Source organism: Oncorhynchus mykiss, chromosome 17 (genome assembly GCF_057628025.1).
Source record: "Oncorhynchus mykiss isolate SJ-2025 chromosome 17, ASM5762802v1, whole genome shotgun sequence".
In the NCBI taxonomy this organism is placed as follows: Eukaryota; Metazoa; Chordata; class Actinopteri; order Salmoniformes; family Salmonidae; genus Oncorhynchus; species Oncorhynchus mykiss.
In genome coordinates, this window is record NC_143038.1 from 75822734 (window position 1) to 75850732 (window position 27999).

The 27999-nt window shown below is 50.7% G+C and overlaps 1 protein-coding gene and 1 long non-coding RNA gene across 5 annotated transcripts in view; both read left to right on the top strand.

Annotated features, from left to right (window-relative positions):
- The window catches only part of LOC149976510 (uncharacterized), a 989396-nt gene that overhangs the window by 89435 nt on the left and 871962 nt on the right, over window positions 1–27999 (top strand). The window lies entirely within an intron of this gene.
- The window catches only part of LOC110519238 (transcription cofactor vestigial-like protein 4), a 95325-nt gene that overhangs the window by 18957 nt on the left and 48369 nt on the right, over window positions 1–27999 (top strand). For 3 of the 4 annotated variants that reach the window (XR_016487669.1, XR_016487668.1, XM_036950957.2), the window contains exon 1: window positions 2087–5323. The exons of the other annotated variant lie outside the window; for it this stretch is intronic. Coding sequence is in view for 1 of the 3 variants with exons in the window: in XM_036950957.2 (XP_036806852.1) it covers window positions 5242–5323 (82 nt within the window). In the remaining 2 variants the exon portion in view is untranslated. Of the gene's footprint in view, window positions 1–2086; window positions 5324–27999 lie in introns of those variants that run through there. 4 annotated transcript variants of the gene reach the window in all.

Below are 27999 nucleotides of genomic sequence, written 5' to 3' on the forward strand. Positions count from 1 at the left end.
TAGTGTAAACAGGGTGGACTGTACTGTCTGTACTGATACAATCACAATGGACCTGTAGTGGCAGGCAGCACTAATAGTCACTACAATGAGTTTTGTTAAATGGTCCCTTTTGTTCTGAGTTGAGTAACTACCCTAAGGTGATTAACAGTTATGCAACACTCAGCCTGTAAATACCAACTAGTAGGTTTGTTTTTACAAATAAAAGCATGGCCACACACACACACACACACACACACTGTGTTCTTGGGGCTGTGGGTTAGGAGGGGGGGCTGTGGGTTAGGAGGGGGGGCTGTGGGTTAGGAGGAGGGGGCGCTGTGGGTTAGGAGGAGGGGGGGGGGGCTGTGGGTTAGGAGATGGGGGCGCTGTGGGTTAGGAGGAGGGGGCGCTGTGGGTTAGGAGGAGGGGGCGCTGTGGGTTAGGAGGAGGGGGCGCTGTGGGTTAGGAGGAGGGGGCGCTGTGGGTTAGGAGGAGGGGGCGCTGTGGGTTAGGAGGAGGGGGGGGCTGTGGGTTAGGAGATGGGGGCGCTGTGGGTTAGGAGGAGGGGGCGCTGTGGGTTAGGAGGAGGGGGCGCTGTGGGTTAGGAGGAGCGGGGGGGGGGGGCTGTGGGTTAGGATGGGGGGCTGTGGGTTAGGAGATGGGGGCGCTGTGGGTTAGGAGGAGGGGGGGGGGGGCTGTGGGTTAGGAGGAGGGGGGGCTGTGGGTTAGGAGGAGGGGGGGGGCTGTGGGCTAGGAGGAGGGGGCGCTGTGGGTTAGGAGGAGGGGGGGGGCTGTGGGTTAGGAGGAGGGGGGGGGCGCTGTGGGTTAGGAGGAGGGGGGGGGCTGTGGGTTAGGATGGGGGGCTGTGGGTTAGGAGATGGGGGTGCTGTGGGTTAGGAGGAGGGGGGGGGCTGTGGGTTAGGAGGAGGGGGGGGGGGCTGGGGGTTAGGAGGAGGGGGCGCTGTGGGTTAGGATGGGGGGCTGTGGGTTAGGATGGGGGGCTGTGGGTTAGGAGATGGGGGCGCTGTGGGTTAGGAGGAGGGGGCGCTGTGGGTTAGGAGGAGGGGGGGGGGCTGTGGGTTAGGATGGGGGGCTGTGGGTTAGGAGGGGGGGGGGCTGTGGGTTAGGAGGGGGGGGGCTGTGGGTTAGGAGGGGGGGCTTTGGGTTAGGAGGGGGGGGCTGTGGGTTAGGAGGGGGGGGCTGTGGGTTAGGAGGGGGGTTGTAGGTTAGGAGGGGGGGGGGTGTGGGTTAGGAGGGGGAGGGCTGTGGGTTAGGAGGGGGGGCTGTAGGTTAGGATGGGGGGGCTGTGGGTTAGCTACAGGTTTAGTAGTAATGTAGAGCAGGTCTGGACATCTGCAGGGAAGACGTGTGTCTGAACAGATGGAATGAGTCAGTATACGTGTGTGTGTGTTAGTTTACGTGTGTATGTGAACATCGGCATACTTGGCCCATGTTTTATAGGTTTAAATGAATTGGGCCCCAGCTGCTAAGGGGCCCCAACTGACTGTCTTTTAAAGGTGCAATATGCAGAAATAAGCCTTATTAATTAACATGGGACCAACACTTTACATCTTGCGTTTTTTATATTTTTGTTCAATGTAGATTCAATGGTTGTAAAGATGGGGAGAGGTCTGTCCGCGATAAAGAGATCTGTTCTGCTTTTTCGACACCACACTCCACAAAGCAAGTCCTGCAGGCTCTAGTTTTTATCTTGTCTTGATTATTGTCCAGTCATGTGGTCCAGTGCTGCAGGTAAAGACCTCGCTAAGCTGCAGAACAGCCCAGAACAGAGCGCCACGTCTTGCTCTTCATTGTCATCAGAGGGCTGATATAAATACTATGTATTCCAGTCTCTCTTGGCTCAGAGTTTGAGGAGAGACTGACTACATCACTTCTTTATTTTTATAAGAAACATTAATGTGTTAAACATTTCAAATAGTTTGCATAGTCAACTTACACACAGCTCTGACACACACACACACACCCCACCAGACATTTCACCAGGGGTCTTTCCACAGTCCCCGAATCCAGAACAGATTAAAGAAAGTGTTTCGTATTATACAGAGCCCTTATTGCCTGCAACTCCCTTCCATCATATATTGTTCAGATGTGCCTGTCTCAAATCAGTCTAATGTAGCAACATGTGAAATGGTGTTTTTCACATTGGATAAAAGTAGAGACTCAGAGATACAACATGGTATATCACACACTAGAGTTGAGGAACAACAGGAAAGTAATTCTGCTTTGAAAGTTGATTAAACTAGTAAACTCACTTTTGATAAAATGGCCTTTGAATATTTTGGTACTACTACTGGAAAGCCCTTTGTTTCCACCCTTCACCATCGTTCACACCCTCTTAAACTTTAGCCCCACCCATCTCTTAAGCCTTAGCCCCACCCATCTCTTAAGCCTTAGCCCCACCCATCTCTTAAGCCATAGCCCCACCCATCTCTTAAGCCATAGCCCCACCCATCTCTTTAAAGGTTGATCTGAGCATTCTGTACTAACTTGCATTGTTTTCCCCCCGCCATCAGTCTACACACAATACCCCATAATGACAAAGTAAAAACTTTATTTTTGCATGTGTATTTAAAATTTAAAAAACTGAAATGTGACGTTTACATAAATATTCAGACCCTTCTACTCAGTACTTTGTTGAAGCACCTTTGACAGTGATTACAACCTCCAGTCTTCTTAGGTATGACGCTACAAGCTTGGCACATCTGTATTTGGAGAGTTTCTCCCATTCTTCTCTGCAGATCCTCTCAAGCTCTGTCAGGTTGGATGGGGAGTGTCGCTCCACAGCTATTTTCAGGTCTCTCCAGAGATGTTCGATCGGGTTGAAGTCTGGTCTCTCTGGCTGGGCTACTCAAAAACATTCAGAGAGTTGTCCTGGTGCCACTCCTACTCTGTCTTGGCTGTGTGCTTAGGGTCATTGTCCTATTAGACTGGGGCGAAGGTTCATCATCTGAGGTCCTGATCGCTCTGGACCAGGTTTTCATCAAGGATCTCTCTGTACTTTGCTCAGTTCATCTTTCCCTCGGTCCTGACTAGTTTCCCAGTCCCTGCTACTGAGAAACATTCCATGATGCTGCCACCACCATGCTTCACCGTAGGGATGGTGCCAGGTTTCTTCCAGACATGACGCTTGGCATTCAGGCCAAAGAGTTCAATCTTTGTTTCATCAGAACAGAGACTCTTGTTTCTCATGGTCTGAGAGTCCTTTAGGTGTCTTTTGGCAAATATCAAGCGGGCCGTCATGTGCCTTTTACTGAGGAGTGGCTTCCATCTGGCCACTCTACCATAAAGACCTGATTGGTGGAGTGCTGCAGAGATGGTTGTCCTACTGGAAGATTCTCCCATCTCCACAGAGGAACTCTGGAGCTCTGTCAGAGTGACCATCGGGTTCTTGGTCACCTCCCTGACCAAGGCCATCCTCCCCTGATTGCTCAGTTTGTCCGGTGGTTCGTAAATTAAAGAACAACGGAGGTTGAATGTGTTGAAGATAAATACACAACTCAGAGACGAGAGGTCAAAAGGACCAGAAGTCAATGAAGTAAAAACAAAAGTGTTTTTTTCTGTAATAAGGTCAGTGGTTCAGAGACATGGGAGGAATATGTCTTCTGAAATTGGATACTTGTTAATTGGCCATTGGCTTGTTTTTTTTTTGCAAGGAATTCTAATTGGTCAACCACAGGCTAAGGGCTGGGTTATAAAACGACACGCTGTCCCTTTGTTCTGGGGAGAGAACCACTGGAGAGAATCACTGAGGACAGGGGAGACCATCTACCTCTCTGTATGAGTTGTCCTCTTTGAATAAACCTGATTTGCTTTGGGGTCTGTGTTTATTAAAGAATAACATCAATTGCTAACAGAGGCCATTGTGTTCTTGGGGACATTCAATGTTGCAGACATTTTTGGTACCCTTCCCCAGATCTGTGCCTCGACACAATCCTGTCTCCGAGCTCTACGGACAATTCCTTCGACCTTATTTTGGGACCTTGTATAGACAGGTGTGTGCCTTTCCAAATCATGTCCAATCAATTGAATTTACCACAGGTGGATTCCAATCAAGTTGTAGAAACATCTCAAGGATGATCAATGAAAAAAAAGCAGAGCCAAGGACAACATACCTCTCTAGCTGAAGGTCAGGCAAGAGAGAACAATAGGAGGGTACGGTAACACAGAGACCCCATGACGGACCAAACCAAAATATACAAAACTTATACAATCAAGTGTATTTACAATATAGATATGAAAAAGTGTTTGCACACAACAACAAAAAATAACATTATCTATGCATCTGTATTGAAATAATAAGCATACTCTGAATTATGATTATGAAATGATTAACATCCCCTCTTGACAAGGCCTATTTGGTCCCTGTGTGCAATTTGGTGCATAATCTAGGAAGTAGTGATTCTGTTCCACTAGAGGGCAGCACAGCATCACTGTACATAGTAAGATATATTTGGGTAATGTCAGGGCATTGTTTTGTTTTTCTCTCTCTCCTATCAAAACAAGAAATACTGTTGTATTTGGAGATTTGAGTAGTGGATTTTGAAGGACACTTGTACCATACAGAATTATAGTAGCCAAACTGTCTTCATGAAAACCACAGTTCTGTAAGTCACAGTTAATATCCGTATGTTTGTAAGAAGGAACTAGGTTAAATGTATTCTGAATAGAGTTCTCGTTGTATGTTATTTTCGTCAAGACGGCACTATTTCCTGTCTCCCAAATGATGTAGTAGCCCCTCCTTGTTTTTAGTCTCTCTCCCCTCTCTCCTACTCTCCCCTCCCCGGCCCTGCCTGGCTCTGCATTTGGAAGGCTGATCTTCTGTGAAAAAAATCCCTGACATTTGAGTCTCTCCCGGGATTTACCGAGCATGCCCAGTGTTCGTCGTCTCCTCGGAGGAAACGGGTGTAGATTGGAGTCGGACGGAGCCAAGCCTGCTGCGTGTCAGTGCGACTTTACAGCTGGCTGTAAGGTTAGGAGCAACTGGCGCTACACCCTTTTCTTGTCCCAACAAATACTTTTTATATCTTTACAAGTATTTAAAAACTCCCTAGGATTTTTATCGGGAAGTATTTTTTTTCAACGTTTTTCTTTGATTGGAGGAGTTTATTTGCGCGTAGAAAAGTTGAGTTGAAGTCTGAGCAGTTTAGCAGCTCCGTGTGGTCGACTCCTCCACGTCAAGTCGAGCTCTGGTCGCAATCCTTTTTCTTTGCGACTCGGTTAGAAGCAAAAAAGCTGGTCTTTTAAATGCTTGTTAGGAAAATGGATCTGTTGAGCTATCAGTACCTGGACAAAATGAACAACAACATCGGAATAATTTGCTACGAAGGTAAACTATGTTTGTTTACGTGATCCATTGACAAGTTATGTAACGTTGCTGCTTACTTTGTCACCTATAACAGGGATTTTATACTTCTTGATGGGGTGGGGGGGGGGGGGGACAAAAACAGGTCTGCCTCACCACATCTATACCCACATCCATACCCACATCCATACCCACATCTATACACACATCTACACCCACATCTATACACACATCCATACACACATCTACACCCACACCTATACACACATCTACACCCACACCTATACACACATCTACACCCACACCTATACACACATCTATACCCACATCTATACCCACATCTATACCTATACCCACATCTACACCCACATCTACATCTACATCTACACCCACACCTACACCCACACCTATACCCACATCTATACACACATCTATACCCACATCTATACCCACATCTATACACACATCTATACACACATCTATACCTATACCCACATCTACACCCACATCTACATCTACACCCACACCTATACCCACACCTATACCCACATCTATACACACATCTATACACACATCTACACCCACATCTATACACACATCTACACCCACACCTATACACACACCTATACCCACACCTATACCCACATCTATACACACATCTATACACACATCTACACCCACATCTATACACACATCTACACCCACACCTATACACACATCTACACCCACACCTATACACACATCTACACCCACACCTATACACACATCTACACCCACATCTATACACACATCTACACCCACACCTATACCCACATCTATACACACATCTATACACACATCTACACCCACATCTATACACACATCTACACCCACACCTATACACACATCTATACCCACACCTATACCCACATCTATACACACATCTATACACACATCTACACCCACATCTATACACACATCTACACCCACACCTATACACACATCTACACCCACACCTATACACACATCTACACCCACACCTATACACACATCTACACCCACACCTATACACACATCTACACCCACACCTATACACACCTACACCCACATCTATACACACATCTACACCCACACCTATACACACACCTATACCCACATCTGTACCCACATCCGTACCCACATCCATACCCACATCTACCCACACCTATACCCACACCTATACCCACACCTATACCCACATCCATACCCACACATGCAGTCAGAGCCGGACCTATCCTTTTGGGGGCCCTAAGTGATATTTAGTTGCCTCCCCCTCACCAGCTTGAGAAAAACATTTAAGCATTCCCCCTTTACAGTGGAGAGAAATGTACATTTTAGAGTACATTTCTGCAATTGTACACAATTTAGCAATGTGGGCATCAATAAAATGTTGTAGTTTTTAAAGCAAGTGTGCTTCAATTCAACACATTTTTGCCATTGTGGCGGAGAGAAGATATTGCAATTTTACAACTCATTTAATTTTGTCTCATGGGGGAGGAGAGATGTTTTGCAGTTTTTAATATGGTAACGACTCACAACCAAATGTCAAAATTACACAAAATGAACATGTGCTCTACTATTCTAACTCTCAAAAGTAAGTTCAGACCCTGACTGAGTTCCCCATGGGCAGCCGGTTGCTCATCCCAGGCCTATACATTGTAGCATCTGTTTTCAAGTTTAAATGTCTTGCTGCCTAAGTTCTCCTCACCTGCTACGAAAAAGTATATTCCAGTAAAACCTGTGGTGGGATGGTTTACCTGTGGTGGGATGGTTTACCTGTGGTGGGATGGTCTACCTGTGGTGGGATGGTTTACCTGTGGTGGGATGGTCTACCTGTGGTGGGATGGTCTACCTGTGGTGGGATGGTCTACCTATGGTGGGATGGTTTACCTGTGGTGGGATGGTTTACCTGTGGTGGGATGGTTTACCTGTGGTGGGATGGTCTACCTGTGGCGGGTCTACCTTTTTCACAGATGGTCTACCTGTGGTGGGATGGTTTACCTGTGGTGGGATGGTCTACCTGTGGTGGGATGGTCTACCTGTGGTGGGATGGTCTATCTATGGTGGGATGGTTTACCTGTGGTGGGATGGTTTACCTGTGGTGGGATGGTTTACCTGTGGTGGGATGGTCTACCTGTGGCGGGTCTACCTTTTTCACAGATGGTCTACCTGTGGTGGGATGGTCTACCTGTGGTGGGATGGTCTACCTGTGGTGGGATGGTCTACCTGTGGTGGGATGGTCTACCTGTGATGGGCTGGTCTACCTGTGATGGGCTGGTCTACCTGTGATGGGATGGTCTACCTGTGGTGGGATGGTCTACCTGTGGTGGGATGGTCTACCTGTGGTGGAATGGTCTACCTGTGGTGGAATGGTCTACCTGTGGTGGGATGGTCTACCTGTGTTTGGATGGTCTACCTGTGGTTGGATGGTCTACCTGTGGTGGGATGGTCTACCTGTGGTTGGATGGTCTACCTGTGGTTGGATGGTCTACCTGTGGTTGGATGGTCTACCTGTGGTGGGATGGTCTACAGTTGAATTCGGAAGTTTACATACACCTTAGCCAAATACATTTAAACTCAGTTTTTCACAGTTCCTGGTATTTAATCCTAGTAAAAAATCCCTGTTTTAGTTCATTTAGGAACACAACTTTATTTTAAGAATGTGAAATGTCAGAATAATAGTGGAGAGTCAGGATTGAGGTCAGGGCTTTCTGATGGCCACTCCAATACCTTGACTTTGTTGTCCTTAAGCCATTTTGCTACAACTTTGGAAATATGCTTGGGGTCATTGTCCATTTGGAAGACCCATTTGCGACCAAGCTTAAACTTCCTGACTGATGTCTTGAGATGTTGCTTCAATATATTCACATAATTTTCCTGCCTCATGATGCCATCTATTTTGTGAAGTGCACCAGCCCCTTTCTCTCTCTGGTCTCTCTCTCTCTCTCTGGTGTCTCTCTCTCTGGTCTGTCCCTGGTCTCTCTCTGTGTGGTCTCTCTGGTGTCTCTCAATTCAATTCAAGGGGCTTTATTGGCATGGGAAACATGTGTTCACATTGCCAAAGCAAGTGAAGTGCATATAAAATAAATGAACAGTAAACATTACACTCACAGAAGTTCCAAAAGAATATACATTTTAAATGTCATATTTTATATATATATATATATATATATATATATATATATATATATACAGTGTTGTAACGATGTGCAAATAGTTCAAGTACAAAAGGGAAAATAAATAAACATAAATATGGGTTGTATTTACAATGGTGTTTGTTCTTTACTGGTTGCCCTTTTCTTGTGGCAACAGGTCACAAATCTTGCTGCTGTGACGGCACACTGTGGAATGTCACCCAGTAGATATGGGAGTTTATCAAAATTGGATTTGTTTTCAAATTTTTTTATGGATCTGTGTAATTTGAGGGAAATATGTCTCTCTAATATGGTCATACATTGGGCAGGAGGTTAGGAAGTGCAGCTCAGTTTCCACCTAATTTTGTGGGCAGTGAGCACATAGCCTGTCTTCTCTTGAGAGCCATGTCTGCCTACTACAGCCTTTCTCAATAGCAAGGCTCTGCTCACTTTGACACATAGTCAAAGCTTTCCTTAAGTTTGGGTCAGTCACAGTGGTCAGGTATTCTGCCACTGTGTACTCTCTGTTTCAAATAGCATTCTAGTTTGCTCTGTTTTTTTGTTAATTCTTTCCAATGTGTCAAGTAATTATCTTTTTGTTTTCTCATTATTTGGTTGGGTCTAATTGGTCTCTCTCTCTCTGGTCTCTTCTCTCTCTCTCTGGTCTCTTCTCTCCCCCTCTCTCTCTCTGGTCTCTCTTCTCTCTCTCTCTCTGGTCTCTTCTCTCTCTGGTCTCTTCTCTCTCTCTGGTCTTCACTCTCATCCTCATCCCTCTCTCTCTTCTGCCTCTCCCTCTCTCTCCTGCCTCTCTCTCTTCTGCCTCTCCCTCTCTCTTCTGCCTCTCTCTCTTCTGCCTCTCTCTCTTCTGCCTCTCTCTCTTCTGCCTCTCTCTCTTCTGCCTCTCTCTCTTCTGCCTCTCTCGCTTCTGCCTCTCTCGCTTCTGCCCCTCTCTCTCTCTCTCGGGTCTCTTCTCCCTCTCTGGTCTCTTTTCCCTCTCTCTCTGGTCTCTTTTCCCTCTCTCTCTGGTCTCTTTTCCCTCTCTCTCTCGTCTCTTCTCCCTCTCTCTCTGGTCTCTTCTCCCTCTCTCTCTGGTCTATTCTCCCTCTCTCTCTGGTCTCTTCTCCCTCTCTCTCTGGTCTCTTCTCCCTCTCTCTCTGGTCTCTTCTCCCTCTTTCTCTCTCTGGTCTCTTCTCCCTCTTTCTCTCTCTGGTCTCTTTTCCCTCTCTCTCTCGTCTCTTCTCCCTCTCTCTCTGGTCTCTTCTCCCTCTCTCTCTGGTCTCTTCTCCCTCTCTCTCTGGTCTCTTCTCCCTCTCTCTCTGGTCTCTTCTCCCTCTTTCTCTCTCTGGTCTCTTCTCCCTCTCTCTCTCTGGTCTCTTCTCCCTCTCTCTCTCTCTGGTCTCTTCTCCCTCTCTCTCTCTGGTCTCTTCTCCCTCTCTCTCTCTCTCTGGTCTCTTCTCCCTCTCTCCCTCTCTGGTGTCTTCTCCCTCTCTCTCTTTCTGGTCTCTTCTCCCTCTCTCCCTCTCTGGTCTTTTCTCTCGCTCTCTCTCTCTGGTCCCTTCTCCCTCTCTCTCTGGTCTCTTCTCCTTCTCTCTCTGGTCTCTTCTCACTCTCTCTCTGGTCTCTTCTCCCTCTCTCTCTGGTCCCTTCTCCCTCTCTCTCTGGTCCCTTCTCCCTCTCTCTCTGGTCCCTTCACCCTCTCTCTCGGGTCTCTTCTCCCTCTCTCTCGGGTCTCTTCTCCCTCTCTCTCGGGTCTCTTCTCCCTCTCTCCCGGGTCTCTTCTCCCTCTCTCTCGGGTCTCTTCTCCCTCTCTCTCGGGTCTCTTCTCCCTCTGTGGTCCCTTCTCCTTCTCTCTCGGGTCTCTTCTCCCTCTCTCTCGGGTCTCTTCTCCCTCTCTCTCGGGTCTCTTCTCCCTCTCTCTGGGCTCTTCTCTCCCCCTCTCTCTCTCTGGTCTCTCTTCTCTCTCTCTCTCTGGTCTCTTCTCTCTCTGGTCTCTTCTCTCTCTCTGGTCTTCACTCTCATCCTCATCCCTCTCTCTCTTCTGCCTCTCCCTCTCTCTCCTGCCTCTCTCTCTTCTGCCTCTCCCTCTCTCTTCTGCCTCTCTCTCTTCTGCCTCTCTCTCTTCTGCCTCTCTCTCTTCTGCCTCTCTCTCTTCTGCCTCTCTCTCTTCTGCCTCTCTCGCTTCTGCCTCTCTCGCTTCTGCCCCTCTCTCTCTCTCTCGGGTCTCTTCTCCCTCTCTGGTCTCTTTTCCCTCTCTCTCTGGTCTCTTTTCCCTCTCTCTCTGGTCTCTTTTCCCTCTCTCTCTCGTCTCTTCTCCCTCTCTCTCTGGTCTCTTCTCCCTCTCTCTCTGGTCTATTCTCCCTCTCTCTCTGGTCTCTTCTCCCTCTCTCTCTGGTCTCTTCTCCCTCTTTCTCTCTCTGGTCTCTTCTCCCTCTTTCTCTCTCTGGTCTCTTTTCCCTCTCTCTCTCGTCTCTTCTCCCTCTCTCTCTGGTCTCTTCTCCCTCTCTCTCTGGTCTCTTCTCCCTCTCTCTCTGGTCTCTTCTCCCTCTCTCTCTGGTCTCTTCTCCCTCTTTCTCTCTCTGGTCTCTTCTCCCTCTCTCTCTCTGGTCTCTTCTCCCTCTCTCTCTCTCTGGTCTCTTCTCCCTCTCTCTCTCTGGTCTCTTCTCCCTCTCTCTCTCTCTCTGGTCTCTTCTCCCTCTCTCCCTCTCTGGTGTCTTCTCCCTCTCTCTCTTTCTGGTCTCTTCTCCCTCTCTCCCTCTCTGGTCTTTTCTCTCGCTCTCTCTCTCTGGTCCCTTCTCCCTCTCTCTCTGGTCTCTTCTCCTTCTCTCTCTGGTCTCTTCTCACTCTCTCTCTGGTCTCTTCTCCCTCTCTCTCTGGTCCCTTCTCCCTCTCTCTCTGGTCCCTTCTCCCTCTCTCTCTGGTCCCTTCTCCCTCTCTCTCGGGTCTCTTCTCCCTCTCTCTCGGGTCTCTTCTCCCTCTCTCTCGGGTCTCTTCTCCCTCTCTCCCGGGTCTCTTCTCCCTCTCTCTCGGGTCTCTTCTCCCTCTCTCTCGGGTCTCTTCTCCCTCTGTGGTCCCTTCTCCTTCTCTCTCGGGTCTCTTCTCCCTCTCTCTCGGGTCTCTTCTCCCTCTCTCTCTGGTCTCTTCTCCCTCTCTCTCTGGTCTATTCTCCCTCTCTCTCTCTCTGGTCTCTTCTCCCTCTCTCTCTCTGGTCTCTTCTCCCTCTCTCCCTTTCTGGTCTTTTCTCTATCTCTCTCTCTCTGGTCCCTTCTCCCTCTCTCTCTGGTCCCTTCTCCCTCTCTCTCGGGTCTCTTCTCCCTCTCTGGTCTCTTCTCCCTCTCTCTCTGGTCTCTTCTCCCTCTCTCTCTGGTCTCTTCTCCCTCTCTCTCTGGTCCCTTCTCCCTCTCTCTCGGGTCTCTTCTCCCTCTCTCTCTGGTCTTCGCTCTCTCCCTCTGTTCTCTTCTCTCTCTCTCTGGCCTCCTCTCTCTCTCTTTCTGGCCTCCTCTCTCTCTCTCTGGCCTCCTCTCTCTCTCTGGCCTCCTCTCTCTCTCTCTGGCCTCCTCTCTCTCTCTCTGGCTTCCTCTCTCTCTCTCTGGTCTCCTCTCTCTCTCTCTCTGGTCTCTTCTCTCTTTCTCTCTGGCCTCCTCTCTCTCTCTGGTCCCTTCTCCCTCTCTCTCTGGTCCCTTCTCCCTCTCTGGTCTCTTTTCCCTCTCTCTCTGGTCTCTTTTCCCTCTCTCTCTCTGGTCTCTTCTCCCTCTCTCTCCCTGGTCTCTTCTCCCTCTCTCTCCCTGGTCTCTTCTCCCTCTCTCTCTCTGGTCTCTTCTCCCTCTCTCTCTCTCTGGTCTCTTCTCCCTCTCTCTCTCTCTGGTCTCTTCTCCCTCTCTCTCTCTCTGGTCTCTTCTCCCTCTCTCTCTCTCTGGTCTCTTCTCCCTCTCTCTCTCTGGTCTCTTCTCTCTCTCCCTCTCTGGTCTTTTCTCTCTCTCTCTCTGGTCTCTTCTCTCTCTCTCTCTCTGGTCTCTTCTCCCTCTCGCTCTCTCTCTGTTCTCTTCTCCCTCTCTCCCTCTCTGGTCTTTTCTCTCTCTCTCCCTCTCTGGTCTTTTCTCTCTCTCTCTCTGGTCTCTTCTCCCTCTTTCTCTCTCTGGTCTCTTCTCCCTCTCTCCCTCTCTGGTCTTTTCTCTCTCTCTCCCTCTCTGGTCTTTTCTCTCTCTCTCTCTGGTCTCTTCTCCCTCTTTCTCTCTCTGGTCTCTTCTCCCTCTCTCTCTCTGGCCTCCTCTCTCTCTCTCTCTGGCCTCCTCTCTCTCTCTATGGCCTCCTCTCTCTCTCTGGCCTCCTCTCTCTCTCTCTCTCTGGCCTCCTCTCTCCCTCTCTGGTCTCTTTTCCCTCTCTCTCTCTGGTCTCTTCTCCCTCTCTCTCTCTGGTCTCTTCTCCCTCTCTCTCCCTGGTCTCTTCTCCCTCTCTCTCTCTCTGGTCTCTTCTCCCTCTCTCCCTCTCTGGTCTTTTCTCTCTCTCTCCCTCTCTGGTCTTTTCTCTCTCTCTCTCGGGTCTCTTCTCCCTCTGTGGTCCCTTCTCCTTCTCTCTCGGGTCTCTTCTCCCTCTCTCTCGGGTCTCTTCTCCCTCTCTCTCGGGTCTCTTCTCCCTCTCTCTGGGCTCTTCTCTCCCCCTCTCTCTCTCTGGTCTCTCTTCTCTCTCTCTCTCTGGTCTCTTCTCTCTCTGGTCTCTTCTCTCTCTCTGGTCTTCACTCTCATCCTCATCCCTCTCTCTCTTCTGCCTCTCCCTCTCTCTCCTGCCTCTCTCTCTTCTGCCTCTCCCTCTCTCTCCTGCCTCTCTCTCTTCTGCCTCTCCCTCTCTCTTCTGCCTCTCTCTCTTCTGCCTCTCTCTCTTCTGCCTCTCTCTCTTCTGCCTCTCTCTCTTCTGCCTCTCTCTCTTCTGCCTCTCTCTCTTCTGCCTCTCTCGCTTCTGCCTCTCTCGCTTCTGCCCCTCTCTCTCTCTCTCGGGTCTCTTCTCCCTCTCTGGTCTCTTTTCCCTCTCTCTCTGGTCTCTTTTCCCTCTCTCTCTGGTCTCTTTTCCCTCTCTCTCTCGTCTCTTCTCCCTCTCTCTCTGGTCTCTTCTCCCTCTCTCTCTGGTCTATTCTCCCTCTCTCTCTGGTCTCTTCTCCCTCTCTCTCTGGTCTCTTCTCCCTCTTTCTCTCTCTGGTCTCTTCTCCCTCTTTCTCTCTCTGGTCTCTTTTCCCTCTCTCTCTCGTCTCTTCTCCCTCTCTCTCTGGTCTCTTCTCCCTCTCTCTCTGGTCTCTTCTCCCTCTCTCTCTGGTCTCTTCTCCCTCTCTCTCTGGTCTCTTCTCCCTCTTTCTCTCTCTGGTCTCTTCTCCCTCTCTCTCTCTGGTCTCTTCTCCCTCTCTCTCTCTCTGGTCTCTTCTCCCTCTCTCTCTCTGGTCTCTTCTCCCTCTCTCTCTCTCTCTGGTCTCTTCTCCCTCTCTCCCTCTCTGGTGTCTTCTCCCTCTCTCTCTTTCTGGTCTCTTCTCCCTCTCTCCCTCTCTGGTCTTTTCTCTCGCTCTCTCTCTCTGGTCCCTTCTCCCTCTCTCTCTGGTCTCTTCTCCTTCTCTCTCTGGTCTCTTCTCACTCTCTCTCTGGTCTCTTCTCCCTCTCTCTCTGGTCCCTTCTCCCTCTCTCTCTGGTCCCTTCTCCCTCTCTCTCTGGTCCCTTCTCCCTCTCTCTCGGGTCTCTTCTCCCTCTCTCTCGGGTCTCTTCTCCCTCTCTCTCGGGTCTCTTCTCCCTCTCTCCCGGGTCTCTTCTCCCTCTCTCTCGGGTCTCTTCTCCCTCTCTCTCGGGTCTCTTCTCCCTCTGTGGTCCCTTCTCCTTCTCTCTCGGGTCTCTTCTCCCTCTCTCTCGGGTCTCTTCTCCCTCTCTCTCGGGTCTCTTCTCCCTCTCTCTCGGGTCTCTTCTCCCTCTCTCTCGGGTCTCTTCTCCCTCTCTCTCTGGTCTCTTCTCCCTCTCTCTCTGGTCTATTCTCCCTCTCTCTCTCTCTGGTCTCTTCTCCCTCTCTCTCTCTGGTCTCTTCTCCCTCTCTCCCTTTCTGGTCTTTTCTCTATCTCTCTCTCTCTGGTCCCTTCTCCCTCTCTCTCTGGTCCCTTCTCCCTCTCTCTCAGGTCTCTTCTCCCTCTCTGGTCTCTTCTCCCTCTCTCTCTGGTCTCTTCTCCCTCTCTCTCTGGTCTCTTCTCCCTCTCTCTCTGGTCCCTTCTCCCTCTCTCTCGGGTCTCTTCTCCCTCTCTCTCTGGTCTTCGCTCTCTCCCTCTGTTCTCTTCTCTCTCTCTCTGGCCTCCTCTCTCTCTCTTTCTGGCCTCCTCTCTCTCTCTCTGGCCTCCTCTCTCTCTCTGGCCTCCTCTCTCTCTCTCTGGCCTCCTCTCTCTCTCTCTGGCTTCCTCTCTCTCTCTCTGGTCTCCTCTCTCTCTCTCTCTGGTCTCTTCTCTCTTTCTCTCTGGCCTCCTCTCTCTCTCTGGTCCCTTCTCCCTCTCTCTCTGGTCCCTTCTCCCTCTCTGGTCTCTTTTCCCTCTCTCTCTGGTCTCTTTTCCCTCTCTCTCTCTGGTCTCTTCTCCCTCTCTCTCCCTGGTCTCTTCTCCCTCTCTCTCTCTGGTCTCTTCTCCCTCTCTCTCTCTCTGGTCTCTTCTCCCTCTCTCTCTCTCTGGTCTCTTCTCCCTCTCTCTCTCTGGTCTCTTCTCCCTCTCTCTCTCTGGTCTCTTCTCTCTCTCCCTCTCTGGTCTTTTCTCTCTCTCTCTCTGGTCTCTTCTCTCTCTCTCTCTCTGGTCTCTTCTCCCTCTCGCTCTCTCTCTGTTCTCTTCTCCCTCTCTCCCTCTCTGGTCTTTTCTCTCTCTCTCCCTCTCTGGTTTTTTCTCTCTCTCTCTCTGGTCTCTTCTCCCTCTTTCTCTCTCTGGTCTCTTCTCCCTCTCTCCCTCTCTGGTCTTTTCTCTCTCTCTCCCTCTCTGGTCTTTTCTCTCTCTCTCTCTGGTCTCTTCTCCCTCTTTCTCTCTCTGGTCTCTTCTCCCTCTCTCTCTCTGGCCTCCTCTCTCTCTCTCTCTGGCCTCCTCTCTCTCTCTATGGCCTCCTCTCTCTCTCTGGCCTCCTCTCTCTCTCTCTCTCTGGCCTCCTCTCTCCCTCTCTGGTCTCTTTTCCCTCTCTCTCTCTGGTCTCTTCTCCCTCTCTCTCTCTGGTCTCTTCTCCCTCTCTCTCCCTGGTCTCTTCTCCCTCTCTCTCTCTCTGGTCTCTTCTCCCTCTCTCTCTCTCTGGTCTCTTCTCCCTCTCTCTCTCTCTGGTCTCTTCTCCCTCTCTCTCTCTGGTCTCTTCTCTCTCTCTCTCTGGTCTCTTCTCCCTCTCTCTCTCTGGTCTCTTCTCGCTCTCTCTCTGTTCTCTTCTCCCTCTCTCCCTCTCTGGTCTTTTCTCTCTCTCTCCCTCTCTGGTCTTTTCTCTCTCTCTCTCTGGTCTCTTCTCCCTCTTTCTCTCTCGGGTCTCTTCTCCCTCTCTCTCTCTGGCCTCCTCTCTCTCTCTCTGGCCTACTCTCTCTCTCTGGCCTCCTCTCTCTTTCTCTGGCCTCCTCTCTCTCTCTCTCTCTGGCCTCCTCTCTCTCTCTCTGGTCCCTTCTCCCTCTCTCTCTGGTCCCTTCTCCCTCTCTCTCGGGTCTCTTCTCCCTCTCTGGTCTCTTTTCCCTCTCTCTCTGGTCTCTTTTCCCTCTCTCTCTGGTCTCTTCTCCCTCTTTCTCTCTCTGGTCTCTTCTCCCTCTCTCTCTCTCTGGTATATTCTCCCTCTCTCTCTCTCTGGTCTCTTCTCCCTCTCTCTCTCTCTGGTCTCTTCTCCCTCTCTCTCTCTCTGGTCTCTTCTCCCCCTCTCTCTCTCTCTGGTCTCTTCTCCCCCTCTCTCTCTCTGGTCTCTTCTCCCTCTCTCTCTCTGGTCTCTTCTCCCTCTCTCTCTCTGGTCTCTTCTCCCTCTCTCTCTCTGGTCTCTTCTCCCTCTCTCTCTCTGGTCTCTTCTCCCTCTCTCTCTCTGGTCTCTTCTCCCTCTCTCTCTCTGGTCTCTTCTCCCTCTCTCTCTCTGGTCTCTTCTCTCTCTCTCTCTGGTCTCTTCTCTCTCTCTCTCTCTCTCTCTCTCTGTTCTCTTCTCCCTCTCTCCCTCTCTGGTCTTTTCTCTCTCTCTCTCTCTCTCTGGTCTCTTCTCCCTCTCTCTCTCTGGTCTTTTCTCTCTATCTCTCTGGTCTCTTCTCCCTCTTTCTCTCTCTGGTCTCTTCTCCCTCTCTCTCTCTGGCCTCCTCTCTCTCTCTCTGGCCTCCTCTCTCTCTCTCTAGCCTCCTCTCTCTCTCTCTGGCCTCCTCTCTCTCTCTCTGGCCTCCTCTCTCTCTCTCTCTCTCTCTCTGGCCTCCTCTCTCTCTCTCTGGTCTCTTCTCTCTCTCTCTGGTCTCTTCTCTCTTTCTCTCTGGCCTCCTCTCTCTCTCTCTGGTCCCTTCTCCCTCTCTCTCTGGTCCCTTCTCCCTCTCTCTCGGGTCTCTTCTCCCTCTCTGGTCTCTTTTCCCTCTCTCTCTGGTCTCTTCTCCCTCTTTCTCTCTCTAGTCTCTTCTCCCTCTCTCCCTCTGGTCTCTTCTCCCTCTCTCTCTCTCTGGTCTCTTCTCCCTCTCTCTCTCTCTGGTCTCTTCTCCCTCCCTCTCTCTCGGGTCTCTTCTCCCTCTCTGGTCTCTTCTCCCTCTCTCTCTGGTCCCTTCTCCCTCTCTCTATGGTCTCTTCTCTCTCTCTCCCTCTGGTCTCTTCTCCCTCTTTCTCTCTCTGGTCTCTTCTCCTTCTCTCTCTCTGGTCTCTTCTCCTTCTCTCTCTCTGGTCTCTTCTCCCTCTCTCTCTCTCTGGTCTCTTCTCCCTCCCCCTCTCTCTGGTGTCTTCTCCCTCTCTCTCTCTCTGGTGTCTTCTCCCTCTCTCTCTCTCTGGTGTCTTCTCCCTCTCTCTCTCTCTCTGGTCTCTTCTCCCTCTCTCTCTCTCTGGTATCTTCTCCCTCTCTCCCTCTCTCGTCTTTTCTCTCTCTCTCCCTCTCTGGTCTTTTCTCTCTCTCTCTCTCTCTCTGGTCCCTTCTCCCTCTCTCTCGGGTCTCTTCTCCCTCTCTCTCGGGTCTCTTCTCCCTCTCGGGTCTCTTCTCCCTCTCTAGTCTCTTCTCCTCTCTCTCTGGTCTCTTCTCCCTCTCTCTTGGGTCTCTTCTCCCTCTCTCTCGGGTCTCTTCTCCCTCTCTGGTCTCTTCTCCCTCTCTCTCTGGTCTCTTCTCCCTCTCTCTCTGGTCTCTTCTCCCTCTCTCTCTGGTCTCTTCTCCCTCTCTCTCTGGTCTCTACTCCCTCTCTCTCTGGTCTCTTCTCCCCCTCTCTCTCTCTGGTCTCTTCTCCCCCTCTCTCTCTCTGGTCTCTTCTCCCCCTCTCTCTCTCTGGTCTCTTCTCCCTCTCTCTCTCTGGTCTCTTCTCCCTCTCTCTCTCTCTCTGGTCTCTTCTCCCTCTCTCTCTCTCTGGCCTCCTCTCTCTTTCTCTGGCCTCCTCTCTCTCTCTCTCTCTGGCCTCCTCTCTCTCTCTCTGGTCTCTTCTCTCTCTCTGGTCTCTTCTCTCTCTCTGGTCTCTTCTCTCTTTCTCTCTGGCCTCCTCTCTCTCTCTCTGGTCCCTTCTCCCTCTCTCTCTGGTCCCTTCTCCCTCTCTCTCGGGTCTCTTCTCCCTCTCTGGTCTCTTTTCCCTCTCTCTCTGGTCTCTTTTCCCTCTCTCTCTGGTCTCTTCTCCCTCTTTCTCTCTCTGGTCTCTTCTCCCTCTCTCTCTCTCTGGTATATTCTCCCTCTCTCTCTCTCTGGTCTCTTCTCCCTCTCTCTCTCTCTGGTCTCTTCTCCCTCTCTCTCTCTCTGGTCTCTTCTCCCCCTCTCTCTCTCTCTGGTCTCTTCTCCCCCTCTCTCTCTCTGGTCTCTTCTCCCTCTCTCTCTCTGGTCTCTTCTCCCTCTCTCTCTCTGGTCTCTTCTCCCTCTCTCTCTCTGGTCTCTTCTCCCTCTCTCTCTCTGGTCTCTTCTCCCTCTCTCTCTCTGGTCTCTTCTCCCTCTCTCTCTCTGGTCTCTTCTCTCTCTCTCTCTGGTCTCTTCTCTCTCTCTCTCTCTCTCTCTCTCTCTGTTCTCTTCTCCCTCTCTCCCTCTCTGGTCTTTTCTCTCTCTCTCTCTCTCTCTGGTCTCTTCTCCCTCTCTCTCTCTGGTCTTTTCTCTCTATCTCTCTGGTCTCTTCTCCCTCTTTCTCTCTCTGGTCTCTTCTCCCTCTCTCTCTCTGGCCTCCTCTCTCTCTCTCTGGCCTCCTCTCTCTCTCTCTAGCCTCCTCTCTCTCTCTCTGGCCTCCTCTCTCTCTCTCTGGCCTCCTCTCTCTCTCTCTCTCTCTCTCTGGCCTCCTCTCTCTCTCTCTGGTCTCTTCTCTCTCTCTCTGGTCTCTTCTCTCTTTCTCTCTGGCCTCCTCTCTCTCTCTCTGGTCCCTTCTCCCTCTCTCTCTGGTCCCTTCTCCCTCTCTCTCGGGTCTCTTCTCCCTCTCTGGTCTCTTTTCCCTCTCTCTCTGGTCTCTTCTCCCTCTTTCTCTCTCTAGTCTCTTCTCCCTCTCTCCCTCTGGTCTCTTCTCCCTCTCTCTCTCTCTGGTCTCTTCTCCCTCTCTCTCTCTCTGGTATCTTCTCCCTCTCTCTCTCTCTGGTCTCTTCTCCCTCTCTCTCTCTCTGGTCTCTTCTCCCTCTCTCTCTCTCTGGTCTCTTCTCCCTCTCTCTCTCTCTGGTCTCTTCTCCCTCCCTCTCTCTCGGGTCTCTTCTCCCTCTCTGGTCTCTTCTCCCTCTCTCTCTGGTCCCTTCTCCCTCTCTCTATGGTCTCTTCTCTCTCTCTCCCTCTGGTCTCTTCTCCCTCTTTCTCTCTCTGGTCTCTTCTCCTTCTCTCTCTCTGGTCTCTTCTCCTTCTCTCTCTCTGGTCTCTTCTCCCTCTCTCTCTCTCTGGTCTCTTCTCCCTCCCCCTCTCTCTGGTGTCTTCTCCCTCTCTCTCTCTCTGGTGTCTTCTCCCTCTCTCTCTCTCTGGTGTCTTCTCCCTCTCTCTCTCTCTCTGGTCTCTTCTCCCTCTCTCTCTCTCTGGTATCTTCTCCCTCTCTCCCTCTCTCGTCTTTTCTCTCTCTCTCCCTCTCTGGTCTTTTCTCTCTCTCTCTCTCTCTCTGGTCCCTTCTCCCTCTCTCTCGGGTCTCTTCTCCCTCTCTCTCGGGTCTCTTCTCCCTCTCGGGTCTCTTCTCCCTCTCTGGTCTCTTCTCCTCTCTCTCTGGTCTCTTCTCCCTCTCTCTTGGGTCTCTTCTCCCTCTCTCTCGGGTCTCTTCTCCCTCTCTGGTCTCTTCTCCCTCTCTCTCTGGTCTCTTCTCCCTCTCTCTCTGGTCTCTTCTCCCTCTCTCTCTGGTCTCTTCTCCCTCTCTCTCTGGTCTCTACTCCCTCTCTCTCTGGTCTCTTCTCCCCCTCTCTCTCTCTGGTCTCTTCTCCCCCTCTCTCTCTCTGGTCTCTTCTCCCCCTCTCTCTCTCTGGTCTCTTCTCCCCCTCTCTCTCTCTGGTCTCTTCTCCCTCTCTCTCTCTGGTCTCTTCTCCCTCTCTCTCTCTGGTCTCTTCTCTCTCTCTCTCTCTCTGGTCTCTTCTCCCTCTCTCTCTCTCTCTGTTCTCTTCTCCCTCTCTCCCTCTCTGGTCTTTTCTCTCTCTCTCCCTCTCTGGTCTTTTCTCTCTCTCTCTCTGGCCTCTTCTCCCTCTTTCTCTCTCTGGTCTCTTCTCCCTCTCTCTCTCTGGCCTCCTCTCTCTCTCTCTGGCCTCCTCTCTCTCTCTCTGGCCTCCTCTCTCTCTCTCTGGCCTCCTCTCTCTCTCTCTCTCTTGCCTCCTCTCTCTCTCTCTGGTCTCTTCTCTCTCTCTCTGGTCTCTTCTCTCTTTCTCTCTGGCCTCCTCTCTCTCTCTCTCTGGTCCCTTCTCCCTCTCTCTCTGGTCCCTTCTCCCTCTCTCTCGGGTCTCTTCTCCCTCTCTGGTCTCTTTTCCCTCTCTCTCTGGTCTCTTCTCCCTCTTTCTCTCTCTGGTCTCTTCTCCCTCTCTCTCTCTGGTCTCTTCTCCCCCTCTCTCTCTCTGGTATCTTCTCCCTCTCTCTCTCTCTGGTCTCTTCTCCCTCTCTCTCTCTCTGGTCTCTTCTCCCTCTCTCTCTCTGGTCTCTTCTCCCTCTCTCTCTCTCTGGTCTCTTCTCCCTCCCTCTCTCTCGGGTCTCTTCTCCCTCTCTGGTCTCTTCTCCCTCTCTCTCTGGTCCCTTCTCCCTCTCTCTCTGGTCCCTTCTCCCTCTCTCTCGGGTCTCTTCTCCCTCTCTGGTCTCTTTTCCCTCTCTCTCTGGTCTCTTCTCCCTCTCTCTCTCTCTGGTCTCTTCTCCCTCTCTCTCTCTCTGGTCTCTTCTCCATCTCTCTCTCTCTGGTCTCTTCTCTCTCTCTCTCTCTGGTCTCTTCTCCCTCTCTCTCTCTGGTCTCTTCTCCCTCTCTCTCTCTCTGGTCTCTTCTCCCTCCCTCTCTCTCGGGTCTCTTCTCCCTTTCTGGTCTCTTCTCCCTCTCTCTCTGGTCTCTTCTCCCTCTCTCTCTCTCTCTGGTCTCTTCTCCCTCTCCCTCTCTCTGGTGTCTTCTCCCTCTCTCTCTCTCTGGTGTCTTCTCCCTCTCTCTCTCTCTGGTCTCTTCTCCCTCTCTCTCTCTCTGGTCTCTTCTCCCCCTCTCTCTCTCTGGTCTCTTCTCCCCCTCTCTCTCTCTGGTCTCTTCTCCCTCTCTCTCTCTGGTCTCTTCTCCCTCTCTCTCTCTGGTCTCTTCTCCCTCTATCTCTGGTCTCTTCTCCCTCTCTCTCTCTGGTCTCTTCTCCCTCTCTCTCTCTCTGGTCTCTTCTCCCTCTCTCTCTCTCTGGTCTCTTCTCCCTCTCTCTCTCTGGTCTATTCTCTCTCTCTCTCTCTGGTCTCTTCTCTCTCTCTCTCTCTGGTCTCTTCTCCCTCTCTCTCTCTCTCTGTTCTCTTCTCCCTCTCTCCCTCTCTGGTCTTTTCTCTCTCTCTCCCTCTCTGGTCTTTTCTCTCTCTCTCTCTGGTCTCTTCTCCCTCTTTCTCTCTCTGGTCTCTTCTCCCTCTCTCTCTCTGGCCTCCTCTCTCTCTCTGGCCTCCTCTCTCTCTCTCTGGCCTCCTCTCTCTCTCTCTGGCCTCCTCTCTCTCTCTCTCTCTGGCCTCATCTCTCTCTCTCTCTCTGGCCTCCTCTCTCTCTCTCTCTGGTCTCTTCTCTCTCTCTGGTCTCTTCTCTCTTTCTCTCTGGCCTCCTCTCTCTCTCTCTGGTCCCTTCTCCCTCTCTCTCGGGTCTCTTCTCCCTCTCTGGTCTCTTTTCCCTCTCTCTCTGGTCTCTTCTCCCTCTCTCTCTGGTCTCTTCTCCCTCTCTCTCTCTGGTCTCTTCTCCCTCTCTCTCTCTCTGGTCTCTTCTCCCTCTCTCTCTCTCTGGTATCTTCTCCCTCTCTCTCTCTCTGGTCTCTTCTCCCTCTCTCTCTCTCTGGTCTCTTCTCCCTCTCTCTCTCTCTGGTCTCTTCTCCCTCTCTCTCTCTCTGGTCTCTTCTCCCTCCCTCTCTCTCGGGTCTCTTCTCCCTCTCTGGTCTCTTCTCCCTCTCTCTCTGGTCCCTTCTCCCTCTCTCTATGGTCTCTTCTCTCTCTCTCCCTCTGGTCTCTTCTCCCTCTTTCTCTCTCTGGTCTCTTCTCCCTCTCTCTCTGGTCTCTTCTCCCTCTCTCTCTGGTCTCTTCTCCCCCTCTCTCTCTCTGGTCTCTTCTCCCCCTCTCTCTCTCTGTTCTCTTCTCCCTCTCTCCCTCTCTGGTCTTTTCTCTCTCTCTCCCTCTCTGGTCTTTTCTCTCTCTCTCTCTGGCCTCTTCTCCCTCTTTCTCTCTCTGGTCTCTTCTCCCTCTCTCTCTCTGGCCTCCTCTCTCTCTCTGGCCTCCTCTCTCTCTCTCTGGCCTCCTCTCTCTCTCTCTGGCCTCCTCTCTCTCTCTCTCTCTGGCCTCCTCTCTCTCTCTCTGGTCTCTTCTCTCTCTCTCTGGTCTCTTCTCTCTTTCTCTCTGGCCTCCTCTCTCTCTCTGGTCCCTTCTCCCTCTCTCTCTGGTCCCTTCTCCCTCTCTCTCGGGTCTCTTCTCCCTCTCTGGTCTCTTTTCCCTCTCTCTCTGGTCTCTTCTCCCTCTTTCTCTCTCTGGTCTCTTCTCCCTCTCTCTCTCTGGTCTCTTCTCCCCCTCTCTCTCTCTCTGGTCTCTTCTCCCTCTCTCTCTCTCTGGTCTCTTCTCCCTCTCTCTCTCTCTGGTCTCTTCTCCCTCTCTCTCTCTGGTCTCTTCTCCCTCTCTCTCTCTCTGGTCTCTTCTCCCTCCCTCTCTCTCGGGTCTCTTCTCCCTCTCTGGTCTCTTCTCCCTCTCTCTCTGGTCTCTTCTCCCTCTCTCTCTGGTCCCTTCTCCCTCTCTCTCTGGTCCCTTCTCCCTCTCTCTCGGGTCTCTTCTCCCTCTCTGGTCTCTTCTCCCTCTTTCTCTCTCTGGTCTCTTCTCCCTCTTTCTCTCTCTGGTCTCTTCTCCCTCTCTCTCTCTCTGGTCTCTTCTCTCTCTCTCTCTCTCTCTGGTCTCTTCTCTCTCTCTCTGGTCTCTTCTCCCTCTCTCTGGTCTCTTCTCCCTCTCTCTCTCTGGTCTCTTCTCCCTCTCTCTGGTCTCTTCTCCCTCTCTCTCTCTCTGGTCTCTTCTCCCTCCCTCTCTCTCGGGTCTCTTCTCCCTCTCTGGTCTCTTCTCCCTCTCTCTCTCTGGTCCCTTCTCCCTCTCTCTATGGTCTCTTCTCTCTCTCTCCCTCTGGTCTCTTCTCCCTCTCTCTCTCTCTGGTCTCTTCTCCCTCTCCCTCTCTCTGGTGTCTTCTCCCTCTCTCTCTCTCTGGTGTCTTCTCCCTCTCTCTCTCTCTGGTGTCTTCTCCCTCTCTCTCTCTCTGGTCTCTTCTCCCTCCCTCTCTCTCGGGTCTCTTCTCCCTCTCTGGTCTCTTCTCCCTCTCTCTGGTCCCTTCTCCCTCTCTCTATGGTCTCTTCTCTCTCTCTCCCTCTGGTCTCTTCTCCCTCTTTCTCTCTCTGGTCTCTTCTCCCTCTCTCTCTCTGGTGTCTTCTCCCTCTCTCTCTCTGGTGTCTTCTCCCTCTCTCTCTCTCTGGTCTCTTCTCCCTCTCTCTGGTGTCTTCTCCCTCTCTCTCTCTCTCTGGTGTCTTCTCCCTCTCTCTCTCTCTGGTGTCTTCTCCCTCTCTCTCTCTCTCTGGTCTCTTCTCTTTCTCTGGTCTCTTCTCTCTCTCTGGTCTTTTCTCCCTCTTTCTCTCTCTGGTCTCTTCTCCCTCTTTCTCTCTCTGGTCTCTTCTCCCTCTTTCTCTCTCTGGTCTCTTCTCCCTCTTTCTCTCTCTGGTCTCTTTTCCCTCTCTCTCTCTCTGGTCTCTTCTCCCTCTCTCTCTCTCTCTCTCTCTGGTCTCTCTCTCTCTGTGGAACAAATCCATCCTCTCAGATCCTGTAGTCTAGTTTCTGTGAATCCATCCTGTAGTCTAGTTTCTGTGAATCTATCCTCTCAGATCCTGTCGTCTAGTTTGTCTGTGTATCCACCCTCTCAGATCCTGTCGTCTAGTTCCTGTGAATCCACCCTCTCAGATCCTGTCGTCTAGTTTGTCTGTGAATCCACCCTCTCAGATCCTGTCGTCTAGTTCCTGTGAATCCACCCTCTCAGATCCTGTCGTCTAGTTTGTCTGTGAACAGCGTGCTGACTGGGCTGGCTGCCCGGGACAGGAGAATGTAAATAAAATAGCTCTGGTCTAAAATAAATCATCAGACAACCAACACACTTTAAATCCTGCAGCATGTCCACTTCCTGGGTTGTGTGAAAGGTCCTGGTTGGTTGAATGTGGATACTCAGCTGATCCTTCCACTGTTGGAAATCTCCTTAGTAAGCAGCATGCTGGATGGGACTTTGGTTGGTGTGTGTGTGTGTGTGTGTGTGTGGGGAGGGGTTGTTGTTAAGGTCCCATCAGATCCCCCATAGTCCAGCAACCTCAGCAGAGTCAATTGAGTCCAGACAGTCGGTGTGTAACAACAGCAGCATTTAGGTCAGGGCCATTTCAATCCCAAATGGCACCCTATTCCCTATATTGTGCACTACTTTTGTCCATGGCCCATTGGGGATAGGGTGTCATTTGGGACTCTTGCTATGTAAAGCCCTGTGAGCTACTGGGAATTCATCGATATACACAGTTTATAATAGTAGTTCTGCTCCTTACTGTTAGGAGGGTTAACTCTGCCAGTCTGTTCTGTTAGGAGGGTTAACTCTGCCAGTCTGCTCTGTTAGGAGGGTTAACTCTGGCAGTCTGGTCTGTTAGGAGGGTCAACTCTGCCAGTCTGGTCTGTTAGGAGGGTTAACTCTGCCAGTCTGGTCTGTTAGGAGGGTTAACTCTGCCAGTCTGATCTGTTAGGAGGGTTAACTCTGCCAGTCTGGTCTGTTAGGAGGGTTAACTCTGGTCTGTTAGGAGGGTTAACTCTGCCAGGAGGTTTAACTCTGCCAGTCTGTTCTGTTAGGAGGGTTAACTCTGTTCTGTTAGGAGGGTTAACTCTGCCAGTCTGTTCTGTTAGGAGGGTTAACTCTGCCAGTCTGGTCTGTTAGGAGGGTTAACTCTGTTCTGTTAGGAGGGTTAACTCTGCCAGTCTGGTCTGTTAGGAGGGTTAACTCTGCCAGTCTGTACTGTTAGGAGGGTTAACTCTGCCAGTTTGGTCTGTTAGGAGGGTTAACTCTGCCAGTCTGGTCTGTTAGGAGGGTTAACTCTGCCAGTCTGGTCTGTTAGGAGGGTTAACTCTGCCAGTCTGGTCTGTTAGGAGGGTTAACTCTACCAGTCTGGTCTGTTAGGAGGGTTAACTCTGCCAGTCTGGTCTGTTAGGAGGGTTAACTCTGGTCTGTTAGGAGGGTTAACTCTGCCAGTCTGGTCTGTTAGGAGGGTTAACTCTGTTCTGTTAGGAGGGTTAACTCTGCCAGTCTGGTCTGTTAGGAGGGTTAACTCTGTTCTGTTAGGAGGGTTAACTCTGCCAGTCTGGTCTGTTAGGAGGGTTAACTCTGCCACTCTGTTCTGTTTGGAGGGTTAACTCTGCCACTCTGTTCTGTTAGGAGGGTTAACTCTGCCAGTCTGTAGTGTTAGGAGGGTTAACTCTGCCAGTCTGATCTGTTAGGAGGGTTAACTCTGCCACTCTGGTCTGTTAGGAGGGTTAACTCTGTTCTGTTAGGAGGGTTAACTCTGCCAGTCTGTACTGTTAGGAGGGTTAACTCTGCCAGTCTGGTCTGTTATTTCAGTGCCTTTATAGCTTCTCTAGGATGTTTCTGTCATGTAGGTTGTTAAAAACCCCGTGAGCTACTGGACAACATCTCTATAAATCTCCTAGTAGCTCTGCTCGGCTCCTCACCAGTATATCTGTTGGCACAAACATGCTGGACTGCGTTGGATGGCAGTTTATTCTTGTCGTTTTCACTTTTATAGGATGTTGTTTTTGCCCTGTAGTTTATTCTTAAAATGGTGACATAATGGTACTTTAAATGTTTTGTTCACGTTTGGCTTCAGAGAATGTAATGTTGTTGTTCTTCTCTAAAAAAATAACTAACACGTTTATTTCACCTTTTATTTAACCAGGGAGGCCAGCAGAGAACAAGTTCTCATTTATAACTGCGACCTGGACAAGATAAAGCAAAGCAGTGCGACACAAACAACAGAGTTACACATAAACAAACGTACAGTCAATAACACAATAGATAAATCTATATACAGTGTGTACAAATGTAGAAGATTACAGAGGTAAAGGCAATAAATAGGCCATAGAGGTGAAATTCTTGGACTCCTGTTGTGATGATAGAAAAAGGTTTGTGTTTATTTCTAAATGTGTATTGAACAGACAGGAAGAGGGGGGGGGGGGGACAGGGTTAACTACACTACTAACACTACACACTTCTGAAGGAGTGGCTGAGATAATTGAGGCTGAATGTTCCAATCCCAAATGGCACCCTTTTCTCCCGTGGGGGCCCCTGGTTAACAGTAGTGCACTATGTAGGGAATATGGTGCCTTAAGAGATGGAGGCTGTGATTTCCTCTTATTGCAGACAATCAAGTGACTAGATGCATTTTTTTCACTCTGGTCATTCTCACCATCTCTGACTGTTCTCTCTGGTCATTCTCACCATCTCTGACTGTTCTCACCATCTCTGACTGTTCTCTCTGACTGTTCTCACCATCTCTGACTGTTCTCACCATCTCTGACTGTTCTCTCTGGTCGTTCTCACCATCTCTGACTGTTCTCACCATCTCTGACTGTTCTGTCTGGTCGTTCTCACCATCTCTGAGTGTTCTCTCTGGTCGTTCTCACCATCTCTGACTGTTCACACCATCTCTGACTGTTCTCTCTGGTCATTCTCACCATCTCTGACTGTTCTCTCTGGTCGTTCTCACCATCTCTGACTGTTCTCTCTAGTCATTCTCACCATCTCTGACTGTTCTCTCTGGTCGTTCTCACCATCGCTGACTGTTCTCTCTGGTCACTCTCACCATCTCTGACTGTTCTCACCATCTCTGACTGTTCTCTCTGGTCGTTCTCACTATCTCTGACTGTTCTCACCATCTCTGACTGTTCTCTCTGGTCGTTCTCACCATCTCTGACTGTTCTCTCTGGTCGTTCTCACCATCTCTGACTGTTCTCTCTGGTCGTTCTCACCATCTCTGACTGTTCTCTCTGGTCGTTCTCACCATCTCTGGTCGTTCTCACCATCTCTGACTGTTCTCTCTGGTCGTTCTCACAATCTCTGACTGTTCTCACCATCTCTGACTGTTCTCTCTGGTCGTTCTCACTATCTCTGACTGTTCTCACCATCTCTGACTGTTCTCTCTGGTCGTTCTCACCATCTCTGACTGTTCTCTCTGGTCGTTCTCACCATCTCTGACTGTTCTCTCTGGTCGTTCTCACCATCTCTGGTCGTTCTCACCATCTCTGACTGTTCTCTCTGGTCGCTCTCACCATCTCTGACTGTTCTCTCTGGTCGTTCTCACCATCTCTGACTGTTCTCTCTGGTCGTTCTCACCATCTCTGACTGTTCTCTCTGGTCGTTCTCACCATCTCTGACTGTTCTCACCATCTCTGACTGTTCTCTCTGGTCGTTCTCACCATCTCTGACTGTTCTCACCATCTCTGGTCGTTCTCTCCATCTCTGACTGTTCTCACCATCTCTGACTGTTCTCTCTGGTCGTTCTCACCATCTCTGACTGTTCTCTCTTGTCACTCTCACCATCTGACTGTTCTCACCGTCTCTGACTGTTCTCTCTGGTCGTTCTCACCATCTCTGACTGTTCTCTCTGGTCACTCACCATCTCTGACTGTTCTCTCTGGTCGTTCTCACCATCTCTGACTGTTCTCTCTGGTCGTTCTCACCATCTCTGACTGTTCTCACCATCTATGACTGTTCTCTTTCGTCGTTCTCACCATCTCTGAC